Raw genomic sequence first — 20,594 nt, 5'->3', positions numbered from 1 at the left:
TGAATAGGCTGATTCATAGATAGAGAGTGAGAGATAGACAGACAAATCAATGGATAGAGACATTTATAGATAGATAGATAGATAGATAGATAGATAGATAGATAGATCCTGTATAAAGATAGATATATAAATAGATGTGGACTATGGACATATAGATAAATAGAGATAGAGTTGATGGAAATGTATTTGCTTTGTCCTTCACTTCTCAGCCACAAACATCCTAATTTCTCCATAAAACTCTTTATTCCTGCCAGGCGTCCATTTCCGCCAGGAGATCGTGTCACGTTCAATGGGAGAGACTGCCTGTGTCAGAGCTGCGCTGCACAACCAATGGCCCCGGGACCTAAAGAGATCACCACATCCAGCAGTGAGTGTTCACAGAAAATTCTGCAACCTTTTCCTCTGTTATTAATCAAACCCCTGTGTGTGAACACCATTTTTTGAATACTTTCATTTTTTGTGTGTCAGCCTGTTTTCCCCTAATAATCAGATGTTTTCATGTCTTCATGCAATTTTTAGCAGCATTTTGGGTGACTTTAATTTTTTTATACAGCTTGGTGCCCTCTGACAAAACCAGTTTGAGGTAGAGTTTAAAGAAAGGGAGTGAGTCTTTTTTTTTTTTTTTTTTTGCCTGCTTGTATTTTCCTCTTGGTAACATGCTATTTCCCAGCTCCGGAGTGTACATAACAGTAATGAATAATGGAGGCCTGTAGTTCAGAGGAATGTAAACTGTTATTTGATGCTGTTTTTCACTCCTCAGCTAAGCCTGATCATGAATGGTTCCGCGTAGACATGTTATCTCTCAGCTCCTGAGTGTGCATAACAGTAAAGAATTACAGAATCTTCAGGGGAATTTACACGGCTATTTGATGCTATAACAAACACTGATTTCTGCAATCCTCAGCTAAGCCTGATCATGAATGGTTCTGTGTAGACATCAGTGGTGGCTGGTGCTCCATGGGCCGGGAGGGGGGCGGCAGATGGACCGCACCATACTACCCCCCCCCCCGGACCACACCAGGCTGCACACAATACCACCCCCCCCCCCCCCCGCCATCTCACTCACCTTGGCCAGAATAAGGATACGTGTGACAATAGCGAATATTCATTCGCTATTGTCACACAACTGGGTGCGCTTGGGGCACAGTGCTCTGCGCCCCGAGCCCACCCTTTTTTTTAGCCTATTAGAGCCTCTGGCTCTAACCACATGCTAAAAAAAAAAAAAGCCCCATTGAACTCCATGAGTCCGGCGCCCCGCATGTAGATTAGGGGGCCGAATACATGGATAGGGGGGCACCGCCCCTGCTCCCCCAATGCACCAGCCACCACCGGTAGACATATATGTTATCTCCCAGCTCCTGAGTGTGCATAACAGTAAGGAATTACAGAATCCTCAGAGGATTGTACACTGATATTTGATGCTATTACACAAACAGATTATTACAATTCTTAGCTAAACCTGATCATGAATAGCCCTTTGTAGACAATATGCTGTACTCTTCATGCTGTACTCATGGATGGTCACGAACATTGTAACTGAAATCACGTGTCGTGAATGTGTACAATTCTTTAGCAATTACAATTATCAGGCCGTGAAGATTTCTCTCTGCTTCACTGCCCCCTCTTTCCCTCTATAAATCCTCTCTGGGTGACTTTACTAATATTTTCCAACAATGGGTGACCTTTGTGCCAAACTCCCAACATGCCCGCACAGGTCTGTCTTACATAAACCAGTGAGGTCATTGCAACATTCTAGTCACTCAGCCAAATTCCTGGGTGCTGATTTGTTCCCAAATATGAGCCAGACGCTGATCCCCGATGTGGGACGTTTGAGTAACAGAGACACCTGTCCTCCATTTTTACTGCCGTGGGAAGTGAACTCGCCGATACCACTGAAACAAACAGCCCAAATCTTACTTATGTCCACTCAAACTTAGTCACACATTATTATTATTCTTATACATTTATATAGCTCTGACATATACTGTAGTGCTGTACAGAGGAAACTGAGCCAGTCACATCAGTCTCTGTACCAGAGGAGCTTACACTCTAATGTCCCCATCCCAGTCACCAGCTATTATTATTATTCATTTATATAGCTCCGACATATTCCGTAGTGCAGTACAGAGAACACTGGGCCAGCCACATCAGTCTCTGCACCACAAGAGCTTACACTCTAATGTCCCCACTATCATGCCTCCCAACTTTCTGAGATGGGAATGAGGGACACCTATTAGCGAAAGTATGTAGGCATAGAACACACCCCCTGCCACGCCCACCTAAAGGAGATATGTACAAAAATAAATGATTGGTTAAACTCACAGGTGCTTTTTTACCACTACATTTCCTTTATATCGGCTTTTGGAATTTACAAATGCAGCAATTTAGAAATTGGATGAAAGGGTTAGCACTGGGAAACACTTTTTGAAAGATAAGTAGTGAATTTTATATACATCTCTATAGATCAGACCAAAATGAGGGACAAATAAGGAGGAAAGAGGGACAGGGGGACTTTGTTCTAAATCAGGGACAGTAGGGGGCTATGTGACCATAGTCACACACTATTATTATTATACATGTACAAGTGCATCTCATAAAATTAGAATGTCATCAAAAAGTTAATTTATTTCAGTAATTCAATTAGAAAAGTGAAACTCATATATTTTATATAGATGCGTTACACACAGAGTGATATATTTCAAGCATTTCTTTCTTTTAATTTTGGAAATTTCACACTGCACCTCATGCAACTTGGATTCTGTGCCTCTCCACTCTTCCTCCAGACTCTGGCACCTTGATTTCCAAATAAATGCAACATTTTCCACAGTCAGTGATGATTTGGGGAGCCATGTCATCTGCTGGTGTTGGTCCACTGTGTTCTATCAAGTCCAAAGTCAGCGCAGCCCTCTACCAGGAAATTCTAGAGCACTTGATGCTTCCCTCTGCTGACCAGATTTATGGAGATGCTGATTTCATTTTCCAGCAGGACTTGGCACCGCCCACACTGCCAAAACTACCAATACCTGGTTTAATGATCATGGGATCACTGTGCTTGATTGGCCAGCAAACTCGCCTGACCTAAACCCCATAGAGGATCTGTGGGTATTGTCAAGAGGAAGATGGGAGACACAAGACCCAACAATGCAGACGAGCTGAAGGCCGCTATCAAAGCAACCTGGGCTTCCATAACACCTCAGCAGTGCCACAGGCTGATCGCCTCCATGCCACGGCGCATTGATGCAGTAATAATGCAAAAGGAGCCCCAACCAAGTATTGAGAGCATACTATACTGTACATGGACATACTTTTCAGTAAGCCAACATTTTTTTATTAAAAATCCTTTTTTTATTGGTCTTATGTAATATTCTAATTTTCTGAGATACTGAATTTTGGGTTTTCATTAGCTGTAAGCCATAATCATCAAAATTAAAAGAAATAAATGCTTGAAACATATCACTCTGTGTGTAACGCATCTATATTATATATGAGTTTCACTTTTTGAATTAAATTACTGAAATAAGTAAATTTTTTGACTAGATTGTAAGCTCTTCTGAGCAGGGCCCCCCTAATCCTCTTGTATTTTATTGTATTGTAACTGTATTGTCTCCATTTTTATATTGTAAAGCGCTGCGTAAACTGTTGGCGCTATATCAATCCTAAATAATAATATTCTAATTTTATGACATGCACCTGTATATATCTTTTCATCATCTGCATCAGAGGAGCTTACACTTTAATATTCTTCTACATACACACACTGTTATTATTATTATACAGTTATATAGCTCTGACATAATCTGCAGGGATGTACAGAGAACACTGAGCCAGACACATCATTGTCTGCTCCACAAGAGTTTATAATCTAATGTCCCTACCAAAGTTAAACTATATTATTACTATACATGTACAGTATATACCTCGGACATATTCTGCATTTATTGCTGTACAGAGAATGCTAATCCAGTCACATCAGTCTTTGCGTCAAAGGAGTTTACACTCCAATGCCTCCACTACAATCACACACTATTTATTTTTTTCTCTTGATATATCTGGGAAATATCTGGGAAATGAGAATACAGGGTTACATTGTATCTAAGCCCAACAACTTAAGGGCTCTTTCACTCCGTTTTTCTCAGCGGGGGATCGATCCGCCGTTCCCCCGCTGAGCAGGCGGATGATAGCTGTGTCTCCGCGCTGTGTGCGGAGACAGAGCTGTCAGGTCCCCATTCATCTCTTTGGGGGAATCGGATGGGAATGGAACATCTGTCCGTTCTCATCCGATCCGATCCGCCAGACGGATGGAAAATAGGGTTTCCATCCGTCCGGTTTTGATGGATCGGATGTCAGCAGACATGTCTCCACTGACATCCGATGCCCCAGAGAAATGCATGGGGGGACCGTTCAGATCCGCCCCATGCATATATAAGCCTGAAAAACTAACAGACGGATCTGAACAGACTCCATGTGTGAAAGGGGCCTAAATGTAATAAATTGCAGCTTACCAGTCTTTAGATTTGGTGGTTGCATTTGTTTTCTTTTTTTTAGGCTTTCCTCCCTTTACTTTCACCTTATGATACCTCCAGTAACACCCTTCCTGTTCTAGGGTGACAATTCTCTGTATCTATGGGGAAGCAACATAGTCACACTAGGAAAAAAAGTCTGTTGGGACTGCAGAACGCACCCCCCCCCTTTTTTCTTTTCTCTAACATGGGGTGGTTTTCTGTAGTTCACGAAGAGAAAAAAAAACAATGTAACTGATTACAGGCAGAGAGAACAGGAAGTTGTCAGTTTACAAGATTTTTGGCAGGATCAACATAGATAGATGCATGATGCATAGATAGATACATATATATGGGGTAGAGATAAGGAGAAGGGCATTGTAAGGGTTTCCATACATTTTAATTACAGGTGAATATGATGTAATTGATCATTGTAGCTCGGAGTGTTGTGATGAGTATTGTGCAGTTTTGTGACATGTATGGTGTTTATATCAGTCTATGTGGTTATATGCAGTGTATATGGGATTATAGATCAGTCTATGTGGTTATATGCAGTGTATATGGGATTATAGATCAGTCTATGTGGTTATATGCAGTGTATATGGGATTTTAGATCAGTCTATATGTGGTTATATGCAGTGTATAGGGGATTATAGATCAGTCTATATGTGGTTATAGTAAATGTATATGGGATTATAGATCAGTCTATGTTGCTATATGCAGTGTATATGGGATTATAGACCAGTCTATGTGGTTATATGCAGTGTATATGGGATTATAGATCAGTCTATATGTGGTTATAGTAAGTGTATATGGGATTATAGATCAGTCTATGTGGTTATATGCAGTGTATATGGGATTATAGATCAGTCTGTGGTTATATGCAGTGTATATGGGATTATAGATCAGTCTATATTTGGTTTTATGCAGTGTATATGGGATTATAGATCAGTCTATGTGGTTATATGCAGTGTATATGGGATTATAGATCAGTCTATGTGGTTATATGCAGTATATATAGGATTATAGATCAGTCTATGTTGCTATATGCAGTGTATATGGGATTATAGATCAGTCTATGTGGTTATATGCAGTGTATATGGGATTATAGATCAGTCTATATGTGGTTATAGTAAGTGTATATGGGATTATAGATCAGTCTATGTGGTTATATGCAGTGTATATGGGATTATAGATCAGTCTATGTGGTTATATGCAGTGTATATGGGATTATAGATCAGTCTATATGTGGTTATATGCAGTGTATATGGGATTATAGACCAGTATATGTGGTTATATGCAGTGTATATGGGATTATAGATCAGTCTGTGGTTATATGCAGTATATATAGGATTATAGATCAGTCTATGTGGTTATATGCAGTATATATAGGATTATAGATCAGTCTATGTTGCTATATGCAGTGTATATGGGATTTAGATCAGTCTATGTGGTTATATGCAGTGTATATGGGATTATAGATCAGTCTATGTGGTTATATGCAGTGTATATGGGATTATAGATCAGTCTATGTGGTTATATGCAGTGTATATGGGATTATAGATCAGTCTATATGTGGTTATATGCAGTGTATATGGGATTATAGATCAGTCTATGTGGTTATATGCAGTGTATATGGGATTATAGATCAGTCTGAGGTTACATGAATTATATATGGGATTATAGACCAGTCAATGTGGTTATGGGCAGTGTATATGGGATTATTGATCAGTCTATGTGATTATATGCAGTGTATATGGGATTATCGATCAGTCTGTGTGATTATATGCAGTGTATATGGGATTATCGATCAGTCTATGTGATTATATGCAGTGTATATGGGATTATCGATCAGTCTATGTGGTTATATGCAGTGTATATGGGATTATAGATCACTCTATGTGATTATATGCAGTGTATATGGGATTATAGATCAGTCTATGTAGTTATATGCAGTGTATATGGGATTATTGATCAGTCTATATGTGGTTATATGCAGTGTATATGGGATTATAGATCATTCTATGTGGTTATATGCAGTGTATATGGGATTATAGATCAGTCTATGTAGTTATATGCAGTGTATATGGGATTATAGATCAGTCTATGTGGTTATATGCAGTGTATATGGGATTATAGATCAGTCTATATTTGGTTATATGCAGTGTATATGGGATTATAGATCAGTCTATGTGGTTATATGTGAATGAAGGGTGCAGCCATTATATGCAAATTAATTAGACATTTCTGGAAGGCTTTGTGTACCATATGAGAAATCAGTGTGGCCATACTGGACATCGCAGATCAACCGGGTTTGTTTAGTATCTCGTGACACAGCAACTCCTTGTGAGATGTATCTCTTGTGACAGTCCATGGAGCTGACATTCCACTGGCATTCTGCTGTGATACCACCAGGGTGTCAGATACAACTTGTATCATCTCATTCTTGTCACTGCCTTCTAGCTGCATGGCGTGGTGTAATCCTGGATGGCCCTAAAGGGTTCCTATCAGGGTGACGATATGAGAGCTGCCATGGCTGGGATTTTTCAGTAGGGAAAATCCTGAGCAGGTTTGTTGACCCCTTGCTTCACTACCTGAGGTCACTAACTTGGAACAAGCAAGCAGGCAGTGAAGTCTGAGAAGTCTAATTAACCATCTTAAAGAATTAGTACAGCTCAGTGAGTGGTCCGGACCGAGATGACAGTCATAAAATTTGCTAAAACTGCTACAGGGTGACCGCGCTGTGCAGATATATACGTGATTCTGCACTTCCTGAGTGGAGAAAATGTATTTTCCTACATGCCTTTGGTAAAAGCCAAACTGTGTTTTTGGGACGCTAGGCTATTGGGCAAACTTGTATAGTTCTGATCGAGAGCAAGATACTGATCTGTACAGACATTATACTGGTAATGGCGGTGATCAGTGACTTAGATTGTGACTGTGATAGTGTGGCAGGCAATCTGGCACTAACAGACACTGGCTGGGAGGGACACTAACTGACACTGACATCAATAGCAACACTAATACAGTGATCAGTGATAATACTATACACTGTAATAATGGCACTGGCTGGGAAGGGGTTAACATCAAGAGGCAATGTATGAGTTAACTGTGCGCCAGTGCAGTGTAATTTGTTGATTTCTAGTAGAAGAAACCCGCAGATCAGTGTCTGTGTAGAGATTTCTGTGTGTTTGTCAACACAGAACTCTGTGCTGTTATTGGCCACAGCCAATCAGCAGGTTTTAGCCAAAGTTTGTTGGCTGAAATCTGCTAACAAACTTGTGCTGTATCCAATCACAGCATGGGCAAGCAGGGGCTACACTGACATACTAGGAAGTACAACGTGATGTACAGGTACACTGGCACTGTGCCAGAAATGTATATAGAGCTGAACATGCTGAAACTAGCTTATCCCGCCCCCTTTCCCAGCCCAGCGCTCCAATGAGCACTAGAGGGGCAGAGTGGAGAGCGGTGACTGACAGTCAACGGCCATGTGATTGCTCAGGGTTACAGACAGTAGGGGGCATCTGCAGCATGGAGGTGAGTATGTATGTTTGTTTTTTTTATATACCACCAGGGCTTTTTTTCAGTGGGAACGCGGGGGAACGCAGTTCCGGCACCTCCAGCACTGAATGTATGTAATGGCAAGGAGTGCTGGGTTGTGCTACACTGTCTGGCTGCTGAGGAACCTATTGTTGCTGGAGGGTATCTATTCCTGCAGGAGGATTTATTGCTGCTGGAAATATTTAATGTGGCTGCTGGGGGATCTATTGTCTCTGGAAGAGATCTTGTTTTGAAGGGGGGTCGATTGTTGCTGGGGTGGGTCTTATGTTGCTGAGGGGTCACTTGTTGCTGGGAGGAATCTACTGTTTAGGCAGCAGTCTACTGATGCTGGCTGCTGGGAGATCTGTTGCTGCTGCTGAGGGCCCATTGTTTCTGGCTGGATCTATTGTTGCTGGGGGATTTATTGTTGTTGGCTGCATGGGATCTACTTTACTGCTTTTTTGTTATCGTTAACAAATTACTTAGTACCACAAATGTTACTTTGTTCTGTATTTTCTAAAAGGGATGGTACTGGGAGGTGGGTAGTGGGTGGAACCAAGGAAAGGTTCATGGAGGTAGGTAGGGACGGAGACAAGGGGTAAGTCCAAAAGAGGGAGTTCCTGCACCTATTCTCTGAGAAAAAAAGCCCTGTATACCACATATATTTCCTTTAACTTCTTCCGGCCCGCGCTATAGCCGAAAGACTGCTACAGCGCGGGCTTTAATTTCCGATTTTTATACGGCCTCCCAGTGACAGGCGCTCCCGCGAGCGCGCATCTGGGAAAATCTGTGTAGGCCGTGTCCCTTGGACACAGCCAATCACAGATCGTGGTAAATGGCCAATCACAGCGGCCATTTACCACGTGATCGGACCGTGCAATGAGAGATGATCTCATATGTAAACATATGAGATCATCTCTCATCGCCAGCTCTCCTTCCTCACACAGAGACTGCAGTGTGAGGAAGAGGAGAGCCGATCGGCGGTAAGGGGACACAGAGGAATGTAATCAAGGCACTGATCACCAGTGCCCTGATTACACAAGAGGGGAAAAAAATGCCATAAGTGCCCACAGTGCCCGCCATCAGTGCCCCCCATCAGTGCCCACATTCAGTGCCAATAGTGCTGCCAGTCAGTGCCCATCAGTGCCTGCTCATCTAGGCACTGATGGGCACTGACTAGCAGCACTATGGGCACTGAATGTGGGCACTGATGGTGCTGCCCATCAGTGCTCATCAGTGCCGCCCATCAGTGCCACCCGTCAGTGTCCATCAGTGCCACCCATCAGTGTCCATCAGTGCTGCCTCTCAGTGCCCATCAGTGCTGCCTTTCAGTGCCCACAAGTGCCACCTCTCAGTGCCCAGCAGTGCCACCTCTGTGCCCAGCAGTGCCACCTATCAGTGCTCATCAGTGCCGCCTATCAGTGCTCATCAGTGCCGCCTATCAGTGCCACCTATCAGTGCTCATTAGTGCGGCATATTAGTACCTCCTCATGAGTGCCACCTCATCAGTGCCCATAAGTGCCACCTCATCAGTGCCACTTAGTGCAGCCTATCAGAGTCCATGAGTCCATGTAGAGAAAGGTTACAGATGCTGAAAATATGGCCGTAAATCCAGCACCAGTCTTGCAAAGGAAGTATCCGGCAGAGATCACACAAAACAATAAAGGATGTACCCTTACCGGAAAGTTGGACCCCCTGTTACGGAAGGTCAAACAGGCGTGCGATAACAATCACCAGAGACAAACGATGCGTCCAATTCTCCTCCAGTCATCCACAGGACATCCGGATAGGACCATGGATCCAGTAGACCTCAATAGACCCCAGGTATGCATAAGGGATAACCTCATTCAAAGTCCCACACCTTCCTTTTTCCTCCTAGATATAGGGATGGAGGCCATATTTTCCGCATCTGTAACCTTTCTCTCCATGGACTCATGGACTCTGTTTTACCTCTGCAAGTTTGTTTAGTTAGTTATCCAATTTAGTGGCGCTGTACTTCTCCTTTAATTTTTCTTGGTCTGATATACCTTGTACGAGCAGCCTTTTTTAGCTTAACATTTTTGTGCGCAGCTTTCTTCCCATTTATTGCAGCCTATCAGTGCCCATCAGTTCCGCCTCATCAGCGCACATCAGTGAAGGAGAAAAATGTATTTATTTTCAAAATTTACTCACAGAAAATAAGAAAAACTTTTTTTTTTGTAAGAAATAAAAAACCCAGAGGTGATTAAATACCACCAAAAGAGAGCTCTATTTGTGTGAAATAAATGATAAAAATTTCATATGGGTTCAGTGTAGCATGACCGCGCAATTGTCATTCAAAGCGTGAGAGCGCTGAAAGCTGAAAATTGGCCTGGGCAGGAAGGGGGTAAAAGTGCCCAGTAGGCAAGTGGTTAAAGAAGATATAAATATTCTGTGCTAACAAGTATCCCTGCTTCCCTTCTCACAACGTTGGGAGTAGAGATGGCTGGAATTGATAGTTGTCACTTGACTGAAGTTTTAGTGATCACTGGGACATTTCGCTGACATTTTGTCATTTCAGGTAAAGCATTGCGCACAATGTACAAGGAGAAATTAGGGTGGTTTTGGTAGGGTGCAGTGATGTTTGATTGGCTCCTGAGGTTCCAGAAGTGCCTTTTATCTATCCCGCACCCTTGTAAAAAACAGCCCTTCATTAGCCTCATTTTCCATAAAAAAAAAAAAAAAAAACAGACAGTTAAATAAATTAAATAAAGTATCTAAAGTTCCAAAAAATATGGCAGGAGGGTTGAGTGATTCTAATGCCAACAAAGCCATGTGATCACAATGTAAGCACTGACAATGCAGTCATGTGATTTTTCATAATAAACAAAGCTATAGTGTTTTAGAAAGGGTTTTGTGTTGTTTACTCTTTGCCGGAGTCACGTGGGCTCAACATACACAGAAGTCCAGATTTACAAAAAGCTAGCTACTGTCTCCTTAGAAGAGTAAGCGCCCCCGTGTGGTCCTTTTTGGTATTACATATTATAATTATTGTAGTCTGGTCCTTTTATACCTTCGGTGGTCAAACAATCTTGTTGTCTGACATCATTGCGATATTGGTTTGGTACCAAAATAATATATGGCGAACCATAGGTGTTGTGATTAGCAGTGAATATGTCCCCTGAAGAAGTCCAATGGGTGAAACATGTTGGGAGTGGATATTTTGATACTGCTATGGAAAAAAGATGGTATATGATTTTATTTTGAAATGTTTTTAACATGTTTGATTAATTGATGAAATTTCAATGAAATTCACTAGTGTCTTATGTAGCACCTTTTAAAATCCCAAATACTTTTTCTTTAAGTCTCTCCGATTTATATGGGATGTGGTGCTTAATATGATGGCCACTTACCCACACCAATAACCTATACCTTATTAACAAAGCTGTTGACCAGTGATGGCACAGTGGTCAACAGCTTTGTTAAAGCAGAGTTCCACCCAAAAGTGGAAGCTCTGCTTATCTGTCTCCCCCCCCCCCCTCCGGTGCCACATTTGGCACCTTTCAGGGCGGGGAGGGGGAGCGGGTACCTGGTTCTGACAGGTAGGCATCTCCACTTCTGTCAGACCTCGTTACGGCGAGGTCCATTAAAAGTTGGACTCCACTCCTTCTTCCCCACCGCCTGGCCATTTAGAAAGCACAGTGCGCTTCACGCATGCCCAGTGGCAGTAGGGAATCGGCTGTGAAGCCCTAAGGCTTCACTAGCTGTTTCCCTTACAGACTATGGTGGCGGCATCACCCGAGAGCTGATGGAAACATCGGCTGGGGTGCCGACATCGCTGGAATCCAAAACAGGCAAGTGTCCTAATATTAAGTTAATCAATTACCCGCTTGCCAACCGTCTGCCGCATATATACTGCGGCAGGCTGGCTTGGCTGCGCAAATCAACATATGGGTACGTCGGTTCATAGGAGCGGGGATGCTGCTGCACCTGCAATCGCTCCGCGCTGAGAGAGAACACCGGTCATATGTTGTAAACACAGCTGACCGTTCTTCTCTCTGAAATGATCACAGAGCGCCTGTGATCCTTCTATATAGGATCACAGGTCTCCATGATCATTTCACAAGTCCCTCCCCCCACAGTTAGAAAACACCCCCTAGGCTCACAATTAACCCTTTGATCACCCCTAGGTTAACCCCTTCCCTGCAAGTGTCATTATTACAGTAACAGTGCATATTTTTAGCACTGATTACTGTAGTAATGTCACTGGTCCTCCCAAAAGTGTCGAAAATGTCAGTTAGGGGTCCGATCTGTCCGCCGCAAGATCGCAGTCCCGCTAAAAATCGCAGATCGCCACCCTTACTAGTCAATTGGGACAAAACTTCAGCAAGAGAAATATTGGTAATCTCATTGCAAAATCTGTAAATCTATTTCTGTGGAATCACCCCACTCATCCCTAATTGGAAGATATTGTTGCAGAGTATTTTGTATTGGTACAAGTCTGTGCTTTTAGTGCCGATTCACATTGGTGCGATGCGGGAACCCTGCGAATCCACTGCGGGTTCTGGCATCGCACCCGACTCGCAGACAGTTCACACTGCCATATGTGAACTGCTGGGAGTGTCAATACAAAATTTTTGACACCCCCAGATTAGTTCGCATATCGCCGTGCAAACTGTCAATTCGGACAGGAATCAGATCGCATAGGTGTGAACAGCCATGCAATCTGATTCTGGTGCCGACCAAAAAAAGGGTCCTGCGCGACTTTGGCCCAAAGGCGATCTGTATGGCTGAATTGGCAATTTGGCATCGCACAGAGAGATTTGCAGAGCAGTGCGGTGCGAATCACATGCGATGTCTGACATTGCTATAGCGTGAACCGCCACTTAGACTTAGAAAAAGGACATTTAAAAGGGAAATAGGGACAGAGAGATTGATTTTCCAAAAGAGGTGAAACAAAACGAATCAGCTGGATCTGAGCTGTGCACTCTACTGATAATAACTCAAACAATGTATACTAGATTTGTTTAAACAAAAACAACCTTAAATAGCCACAATGGGACACAATGTAACTGAGTCCAATTATAAATACAATCCTAGTAATAAAGTAGGGAGTAACAGGAAAAGGTAAAGTCCGCAGTGTTTCCAGTCCATCATCAGTAAGCTCACATAGTCCCAGACTGAAGCTTCTTTTGAGTTTTGGACATCTGTTATCTGATACTAAATAATAAAAAAAATTGCTACAAGGAAACCTTTTAGATATTCCACTTGCACACATTGTCCCCAAATGTTAAATGTGTAATTAGGAGTTTTAGAGCCGGTTCACACTGCCGCGACCTCTAAGTCGCCTCATAAGGGGCGACTTGTTAGCGCGACTTTCAGCGCGACTTGTATGATAGACGACTTTGTACGACTTTGTATTTGGCCAATCAGAATATGATAGTTCTGGGTCATGCTCAATCACACAGAAAAAAGTTCTAAAAAATTGGCGTTTTTGATAGAGAGCCAATTATTGAAAAAATTATTGAAAAAAAAAAATAACTTTTTTTTTATTTAGTATCTGGGGGGTCTAAAAAGTGTACCTGTGAAGTTTCAGCTCTGTAGCATGTCCAGAACCCGATAAATGCCTGCAACAATAACGCCCAGGTGGAGAGGAGCAGAGCACTATCCCTGTGCTACTAAAAATTCTAAGAAAAATTATCTTTTTTTTCTGGTTCTGGACATGCTACAGATCTGAAACTTCACAGGTAAACTTTTTAGACCCCCCAGACACTAAATCCAAAAAAAGTCATGCCTGCCTCCAAAAATGCCCGATAAATGCCTGCAACAAAAATCCCCAGGTGGAGAGGAGCCCTATGCCTGTGCTACTAAAAATTCTAAGAAAAATTATCTTTTTTTCTGGTTCAGGACCATTTTAATGGAAAGTCGGATCACAAGTCGCTTCAAATAAGATAAGGAGGCGACTCCCATTGAAGTATATGGGACAAGTCGGATACAAGTCGCCTCAAAGTAGTACAGGACCCTTTTCAGAAGTCGGAGCGACTTCAGTAGTGCCAATTAAGACGACACTCATTGATTAACATTGCTTTTGTTATGTCAAGCGACTTGGGGCGACTTGAGGGCACACAAGTCGCCTCACTAGTCGCGGCAGTGTGAATGGACTCTTAGAAAGTGACTTTAAAAAAATGTATTTTAGATTTTTCATTAGTACCTATTAGTATTTATAGTAGTAGAAGTACTCTGTAGGTTTTTTAACCACTTCTTGACCGGAAGGTTTTACCCACCCCCCTTAATGACCAGGCCATTTTTTGCGATACGGCACTGCATTATTTTAACTGACAGTTGCGCGGTCGTGCAACGCTGTACCTGAATAAAATGTATGTCCTTTTTTTCCTCACAAATCAAGATTTTTTTTGGTGGTACTTGATCACCTCTGCAGTTTTTATTTTTTGTGCTATAAACAAAATGAAGGGGAAAAAAACACAATATTTTTTACTTTCTGCTATAAAACACACCCAAAAAAATACATATTTTTATATGTATATTGAATGGTTTGCACAAAAGTTATCATGTTTACAAACTAGGGGATAGATTTATGGCATTTTTATTTATTTATTTATTTTTTTACTAGTAATGGCGGCGATTAGCGATTTTTAGCAGGACTGCGATATTGCGATGGACAGATTGGACACCTAACTGACACTTTCGGGGGGACCAGTACCTGTACGTCGTTTCGTGCAATAGAGCCGACTTGCTGCAGTATATGTTCTGCTGGCGGTTGGGAAGTGGTTAAAGGGTAACCCGAATTTTGTTGAGAAAAAAACATTCCCCTCTGGGTGATCTCTGTACATTGCAAGTAACAGGGGGGGAGTACCGCGCTTTAAAGGTGCATCTGTGCTTAAAACTATTTATGTGTTATTCATGCATTCATTCATCCCCCCTGTTACATTGATCTGGATTGTGTAGGTTACCAAGAATAGTACCTGCAGCATTAAAGGTTTTAGGTGGGCATAATAATCAGACAGCGCGAGAATTACACACCCTTTTTGCATCTGTACATTGCAAGGATTTTAACAAACTTTGTTGCAGATTCCTACCTTTTGTTATTTCAAAGAAATAGCTATTTGTTTGTCTGTGTCCATGTGCACAGTGAATCTGTATGAGAGTGGTTCTATATTATTAGATGCTGCACCTACAGGGCTCTAATGAAGAAAATTGCTGGGCCTGCATGCGATTTCCATTTGGGAGTATCTCACCAAAAATGACATTTTTGTTGCAGGGGATGCCAAAAATCTGACTTGTATCTTAGTGCAGACTTCTGGAAAAATCAGTGAGCCAATCACACAAGCAGGAAATTACATTTCTGGGGGGGGGGGTGTTCTGTACACCATCTGTGTACAGAACACCTCCAGGTAGCCATATTGCATTTTATAGAAAACTACAACTGCTGCAGATGGAAAAGGAAAGGTAATTTTTTAATAACATTCAATTACAATATGATTTGTGTCACAATTGTATACACTACACGATACTGTTTTTTTTTTTTTTTCTTTTTTTGCCAAGTTTTTTTCCCACAAAAGTGAAGTTACCCTTTAAAGCTGTGTTCTTATGCATAATTGTAATGCATGAAAAAGGTAATTATAGTTTATAAACTATATTATATACTGTATACTTTTATATATATTTTTTTCACTTTGACCTTATAGTATATGCATGTATAAAAAATACAGTGTGGTCTGTTTTAAAAAAAAAATCAAGTCTGAAGCATTTACTATAGGAAAAATCCCTGTAATGTGGCTAATATGTTTTTTCCTATGATTGTCGTTTCCATTTAGTGGCTATAACGCAATATTTTCCTGAAATCAATTAATCAAGTAATTATTGCATTATGGCCACTAGATGGCGCTGAGAATTACAGGACATAAACATATTAGCCATTTTGTGGGGATTTTTTATGTCGGCTGTGTGAGCATTGGACAATCCGCTCCCATAGGCTCCCATAGCCCAGATGTTGTCAGCGCTCCCCCCTCTCCTCTGCAACAGCCGCTCACTGACACAGGGGAGCCAGAGCTGCAGGATCATGTGACCAGAGCAGATGAAAAATAGGTATAGCTAGGGGGAGAGGACATTTTTAAGAATAGTAAGACGTAGGTTTTTCTTCCACTTTAAGTGTATTTAAAGGGTAACTTCACTTTCCTGGGGTAAACAAAATAGCAAATGGAAAAAAAAGTGTATGCAATTGCTATACATGCCAAATTGTAATTATATGTTTTTAAAAATGACCTTTCCTTTTCAATCTGCAGAGCTGTAATTTTCTGTAACATGCAATATGGCATCCTGGAGGCAATCCGTACACAATTGGTATACAGAACGCCCCCCAGAAATGTAATTTCCTGCTTGTGTGATTGGCTTACTGATTTTCCCAGAAGTCTGCACTAAGATACAAGTCAGGCATCCTCTGCAACAAGAGTGTAATTTTTGGTGAGATACTCCCAAAGGGAAATCACATCTAAAGGGATTCAGACCCTTTCACTTTCCTTATTAGAGCCCTACAAGTGCAGTAGGTGATTGATAATTATACAATCATTCCCAATAGATTCACACTGCACATGGACACAGGCAAAAAATACCTCTTCATTTCAAAATTCCTAGCAGTCTATCCCATTTTCAGGCTGAGGAAGGGGAAGGTCCCCAAAATGTGTCCCTAAGAATAGTAGTACCTGATATCTATGTACAGTGGTAGGCGGAAATTAGTGACAGAAACTCCGTAAGTAGGACGCCTCTAACTCCAATCTCTGCTCAATTCTAAAGCTGGTGGCCATAAGCAGTAGGATCCAGAGCCAGTGATGAATGCCTTTATATCAGCTTATTGTGAGTTCAATACTTTTATTTTTAATTGAAGATAAAAGAGAGGTTCTATGCTATGCTGGTGTGCTCTGCTTTCTCACTTCAATTCCCAAAGAGGACTGTCTTTTCAAATGAAGGACAATTGGGGTTTTTGGATTGAACATGTACACTAGATCGTTCAGTAAGACCTGCATCTCCATCTTTTATGAACTGTAGAGACTGTTCTGTTTTTTTTTTTTGGATTAAATAAACATGTTGGGAGAAGGGCACCTAAAGACCGACTCGCTCTGTAGGTTTAGTAGCCTAGCACAGCGGTCTCCAAACTGTTGCCTGGGGGCCAGATGCAGTCCATTGCTTGCCTTTTTCTGGTCCAAAGGGGCACTATTCATCCCACTGACACCAACTATGGGACACTATTCCTTCCATTGATACCAAAGAAAGGGCACTATTTCTCCCACTGACACCAATGATGGGGCATTTTTCCTTCCATTGATACCAACGAAAGGGAACTAATCCTCCCACTGACACCAACTATGGGACACTATTCCTTCCATTGATACCAAAGAAAGGGCACTATTTCTCCCACTGACACCAATGATGGGGCATTTTTCCTTCCATTGATACCAACGAAAGGGAACTAATCCTCCCACTGACACCAACTATGGGACACTATTCCTTCCATTGATACCAAAGAAAGGGCACCATTCTTTCCATTGATACCAACGAAAGGGCACTATTCCTCTCACTAAAACCATCTATAGGCCACTAATCTTTCCATCGATACTAACAATAGGGCACAATTCCTCCCAACTGACACCAACAATGGGGCACTAATCCTTCCATTAATTCCAATAAAAGGGCACTATTCCTCCCACTGACGCCAACTATGGGGCAATATTCCTTCCATTAATACCAAAGAAAGGACACTATTCTTTCCATTGATACCAAAGAAAGGGCACTATTTCTCCCACTGACACCAATGATGGGGCATTTTTCCTTCCATTGATACCAATGAAAGGACACTATTCCTCCCACTGACACCATCTATAGGCCACTAATGCTTCCACTGATAACAAAAATAGGGCACGATTCCTACAACTGACACCAACAATGGGGCACTAATCCTTCCATTGATTCCAATAAAAGGGCACTATTCCTCTCACTGACACCAACAATGGGACACTATTCCTTCCATTGATACCAAAGAAATGGCACTATTCCTCCCACTGACACTAACAATGGGGCATTATTTCTTCCATTAATACCAATGAAAGGGCACTATTCCTCCTACTGACACCATCTATGGAGTACTATTCCTTCCATTGATACCAACAATGGGGCACAATTCCTCCCACTGACACCAACAATGGGGCACTAATCCTTCCATTAATTCCAATGAAAGGGCACTATTCTTTCCATTGATACCAAAGAAAGGGCACTATTTCTCCCACTGACACCAATGATGGGGCATTTTTCCTTCCATTGATACCAATGAAAGGGCACTATTCCTCCCACTGACACCATCTATAGGCCACTAATGCTTCCACTGATACCAACAATAGGGCACAATTCCTCCAACTGACACCAACAATGGGGCACTAATCCTTCCATTGATTCCAATAAAAGGGCACTTTTCCTCTCACTGACACCAACAATGGGGCACTATTCCTTCCATTGATACCAAAGAAAGGGCACTATTCCTCCTACTGACACCATCTATGGAGTACTATTCCTTCCATTGATACCAACAATGGGGCACAATTCCTCCCACTGACACCATAGATGGGGCACTATTCCTTCCATTGATAGCAATGTCGGGGCACAATTCCTCCCACTGACACCATCTATGGGGCTCTATTCCTTCCATTGATACCAAAGAATGGGTACTATTCCTCCCGCTGACACGAAGGATGGGGCACTATTCCTTCCATTGATACCATCTATGGGGCACTATTCCTTCCATTGATACCATCTATGGGGCACTATTCCTTCCATTGATACCAACGATGGGACATAATTCCTCCCACTGACACCAACAATGGGCCACTATTCCTCTCACTGACACCAAAGATGGGGCATTGTTTACTTCAATTGGACGCCAGAACATTTTCTATTCTCCCTGGCTCTTGTCCAGCCCACCTAAAGTCTCGAAGAACAGTAAACTGGCCCTTTGTTTGGAAAATGTGGACATCCCTGGTCTAGCAGACAGAGGAAGAGAGTGGTGCCTTTGTCGGTAACAATATAAAAATATAGGATCATGTACATTTCCGAACCTCATGTGGTCCTCAACGTGCCGATCCCTGGTGACCTCTGACCATGGTGGATATGTGTTTTTGAACTTATCTACTATGTGATAGACAGTAAGGCTAACCCTTGTGCCACTAGATTTTGGTGGAATTTTTGAGAGATGCGGATAGACTCGACACTGAGCAAAGAACGTCCTTGTCCTTCGGCACCACAGGATGCCCTGTCTGCGCTTAGACAGGCGGAAGAATTGCTGGTCCAGCGTCAGCTTCAAGCCGCCCTTCAAGCCAGAAGAAAGTCTAATAATTAGCAGCCAGTGACAGTGGGGGGTCAGGAGGTCTGGCCTCTACCTTCCCTCGTTAATCCGCTGGCATGTTGAGAAATAGAAAGTGAATCGAAGTGAAAAAAAAAAAAACCACGCCAGACGCCGGTCCCTCCATTACCCGTCCGGCTGGGTAATTAGAGGCGGGCAGTTACTGCTGCCATCAGCATCAGAATCGAGCTGCGACTCGCAGAAAATCCAACTTTTTTCACAGAGTGGTCCAGAGCAGCTGAATCATTAATAATTATGTATCCACGCAGCAATTCTTCCTTAAAAGCCCCAGCAAGTTATCAAATGGTGATGCTGAATCTGGACAATGTGCATTATGAAGATATAATAATCCCAATTACCTGACGGAGGTCGTTTTCATAATGCTGAGATCGCTGAAAATTCTGCATCACAAGAATTAACCCCGTCATTACACACCTGGCTCAGCGACCAGAACAACACATGCGAGTTCACAAATAATGCGTAAAGAGTGTAGAGAAACCAAAACAAGCATCTTGATCATTGGTGGTCAATGAACTTGGTATAGGGGGCCTCAAGATATCACCAAAAGGCCAACCACCACGTTTAGTGCGGTAATGCTACAGTAAACATTCAGACACTGAACTAAAGCTGGCCATACACATTTTTTTTGCATTGCAAGGAAAAAACGAAATAAATTCCTTCATCCATGCTATATAGCTCCCACTTTGACTTTTGACACCCAGTCCTGTCGGCTTTAAAAATACCCAAACAGTGTCTGCATCCATTGGATGCAGAATCTTTTTGGCAAACAGTTTTCCGCCTGGCTCCTTCCATTCCTCAATGGAGGGATGTCGGGCAAGAAGTATCCCAATACGCAAATTTTGGTCAGTTCCTGAGAAACTGGATGAAATTCATACAGTGTATGGCCAACTATAATACAGTTGATAGTCAGAGACTGCAGGCATGCTACAGGCATATTTGAAGACTGGTGACATGCTACAGGGGTCAGAAACTGGAGACTTGTTGCCAAAGACTGTCAGAGATTGGGGACATGTGCAGTGTACTGTCAGAGTGACATGCTGCCAGAGTAGTCATTCACCAGGACCCCAGGGGTTCTTCCAGAGGTAAAAAAACAAGAGAAGGGCGCACCGACCTAGTGCAATACCATAAAATATTTATTGACAAATTGTTAAAACCACATCAGGTAGTCT

General features: G+C 42.2%; 1 protein-coding gene across 1 annotated transcript in view; it reads left to right on the top strand.

Annotated features, from left to right (window-relative positions):
• The window catches only part of ABLIM1 (actin binding LIM protein 1), a 415,530-nt gene that overhangs the window by 155,887 nt on the left and 239,049 nt on the right, over positions 1-20,594 (top strand). Inside the window, exon 4 of the mRNA XM_082267949.1 lies at positions 255-367. Coding sequence (XP_082124075.1) covers positions 255-367 — 113 coding nt within the window. The remainder of the gene's footprint in view (positions 1-254; positions 368-20,594) is intronic.

The sequence above is a fragment of the Pelophylax lessonae genome (assembly GCF_965119305.1).
Source record: "Pelophylax lessonae genome assembly, chromosome: 9".
Lineage (NCBI taxonomy): Eukaryota > Metazoa > Chordata > Amphibia > Anura > Ranidae > Pelophylax > Pelophylax lessonae.
This window is presented reverse-complemented; position numbering and strand designations above follow the sequence as displayed.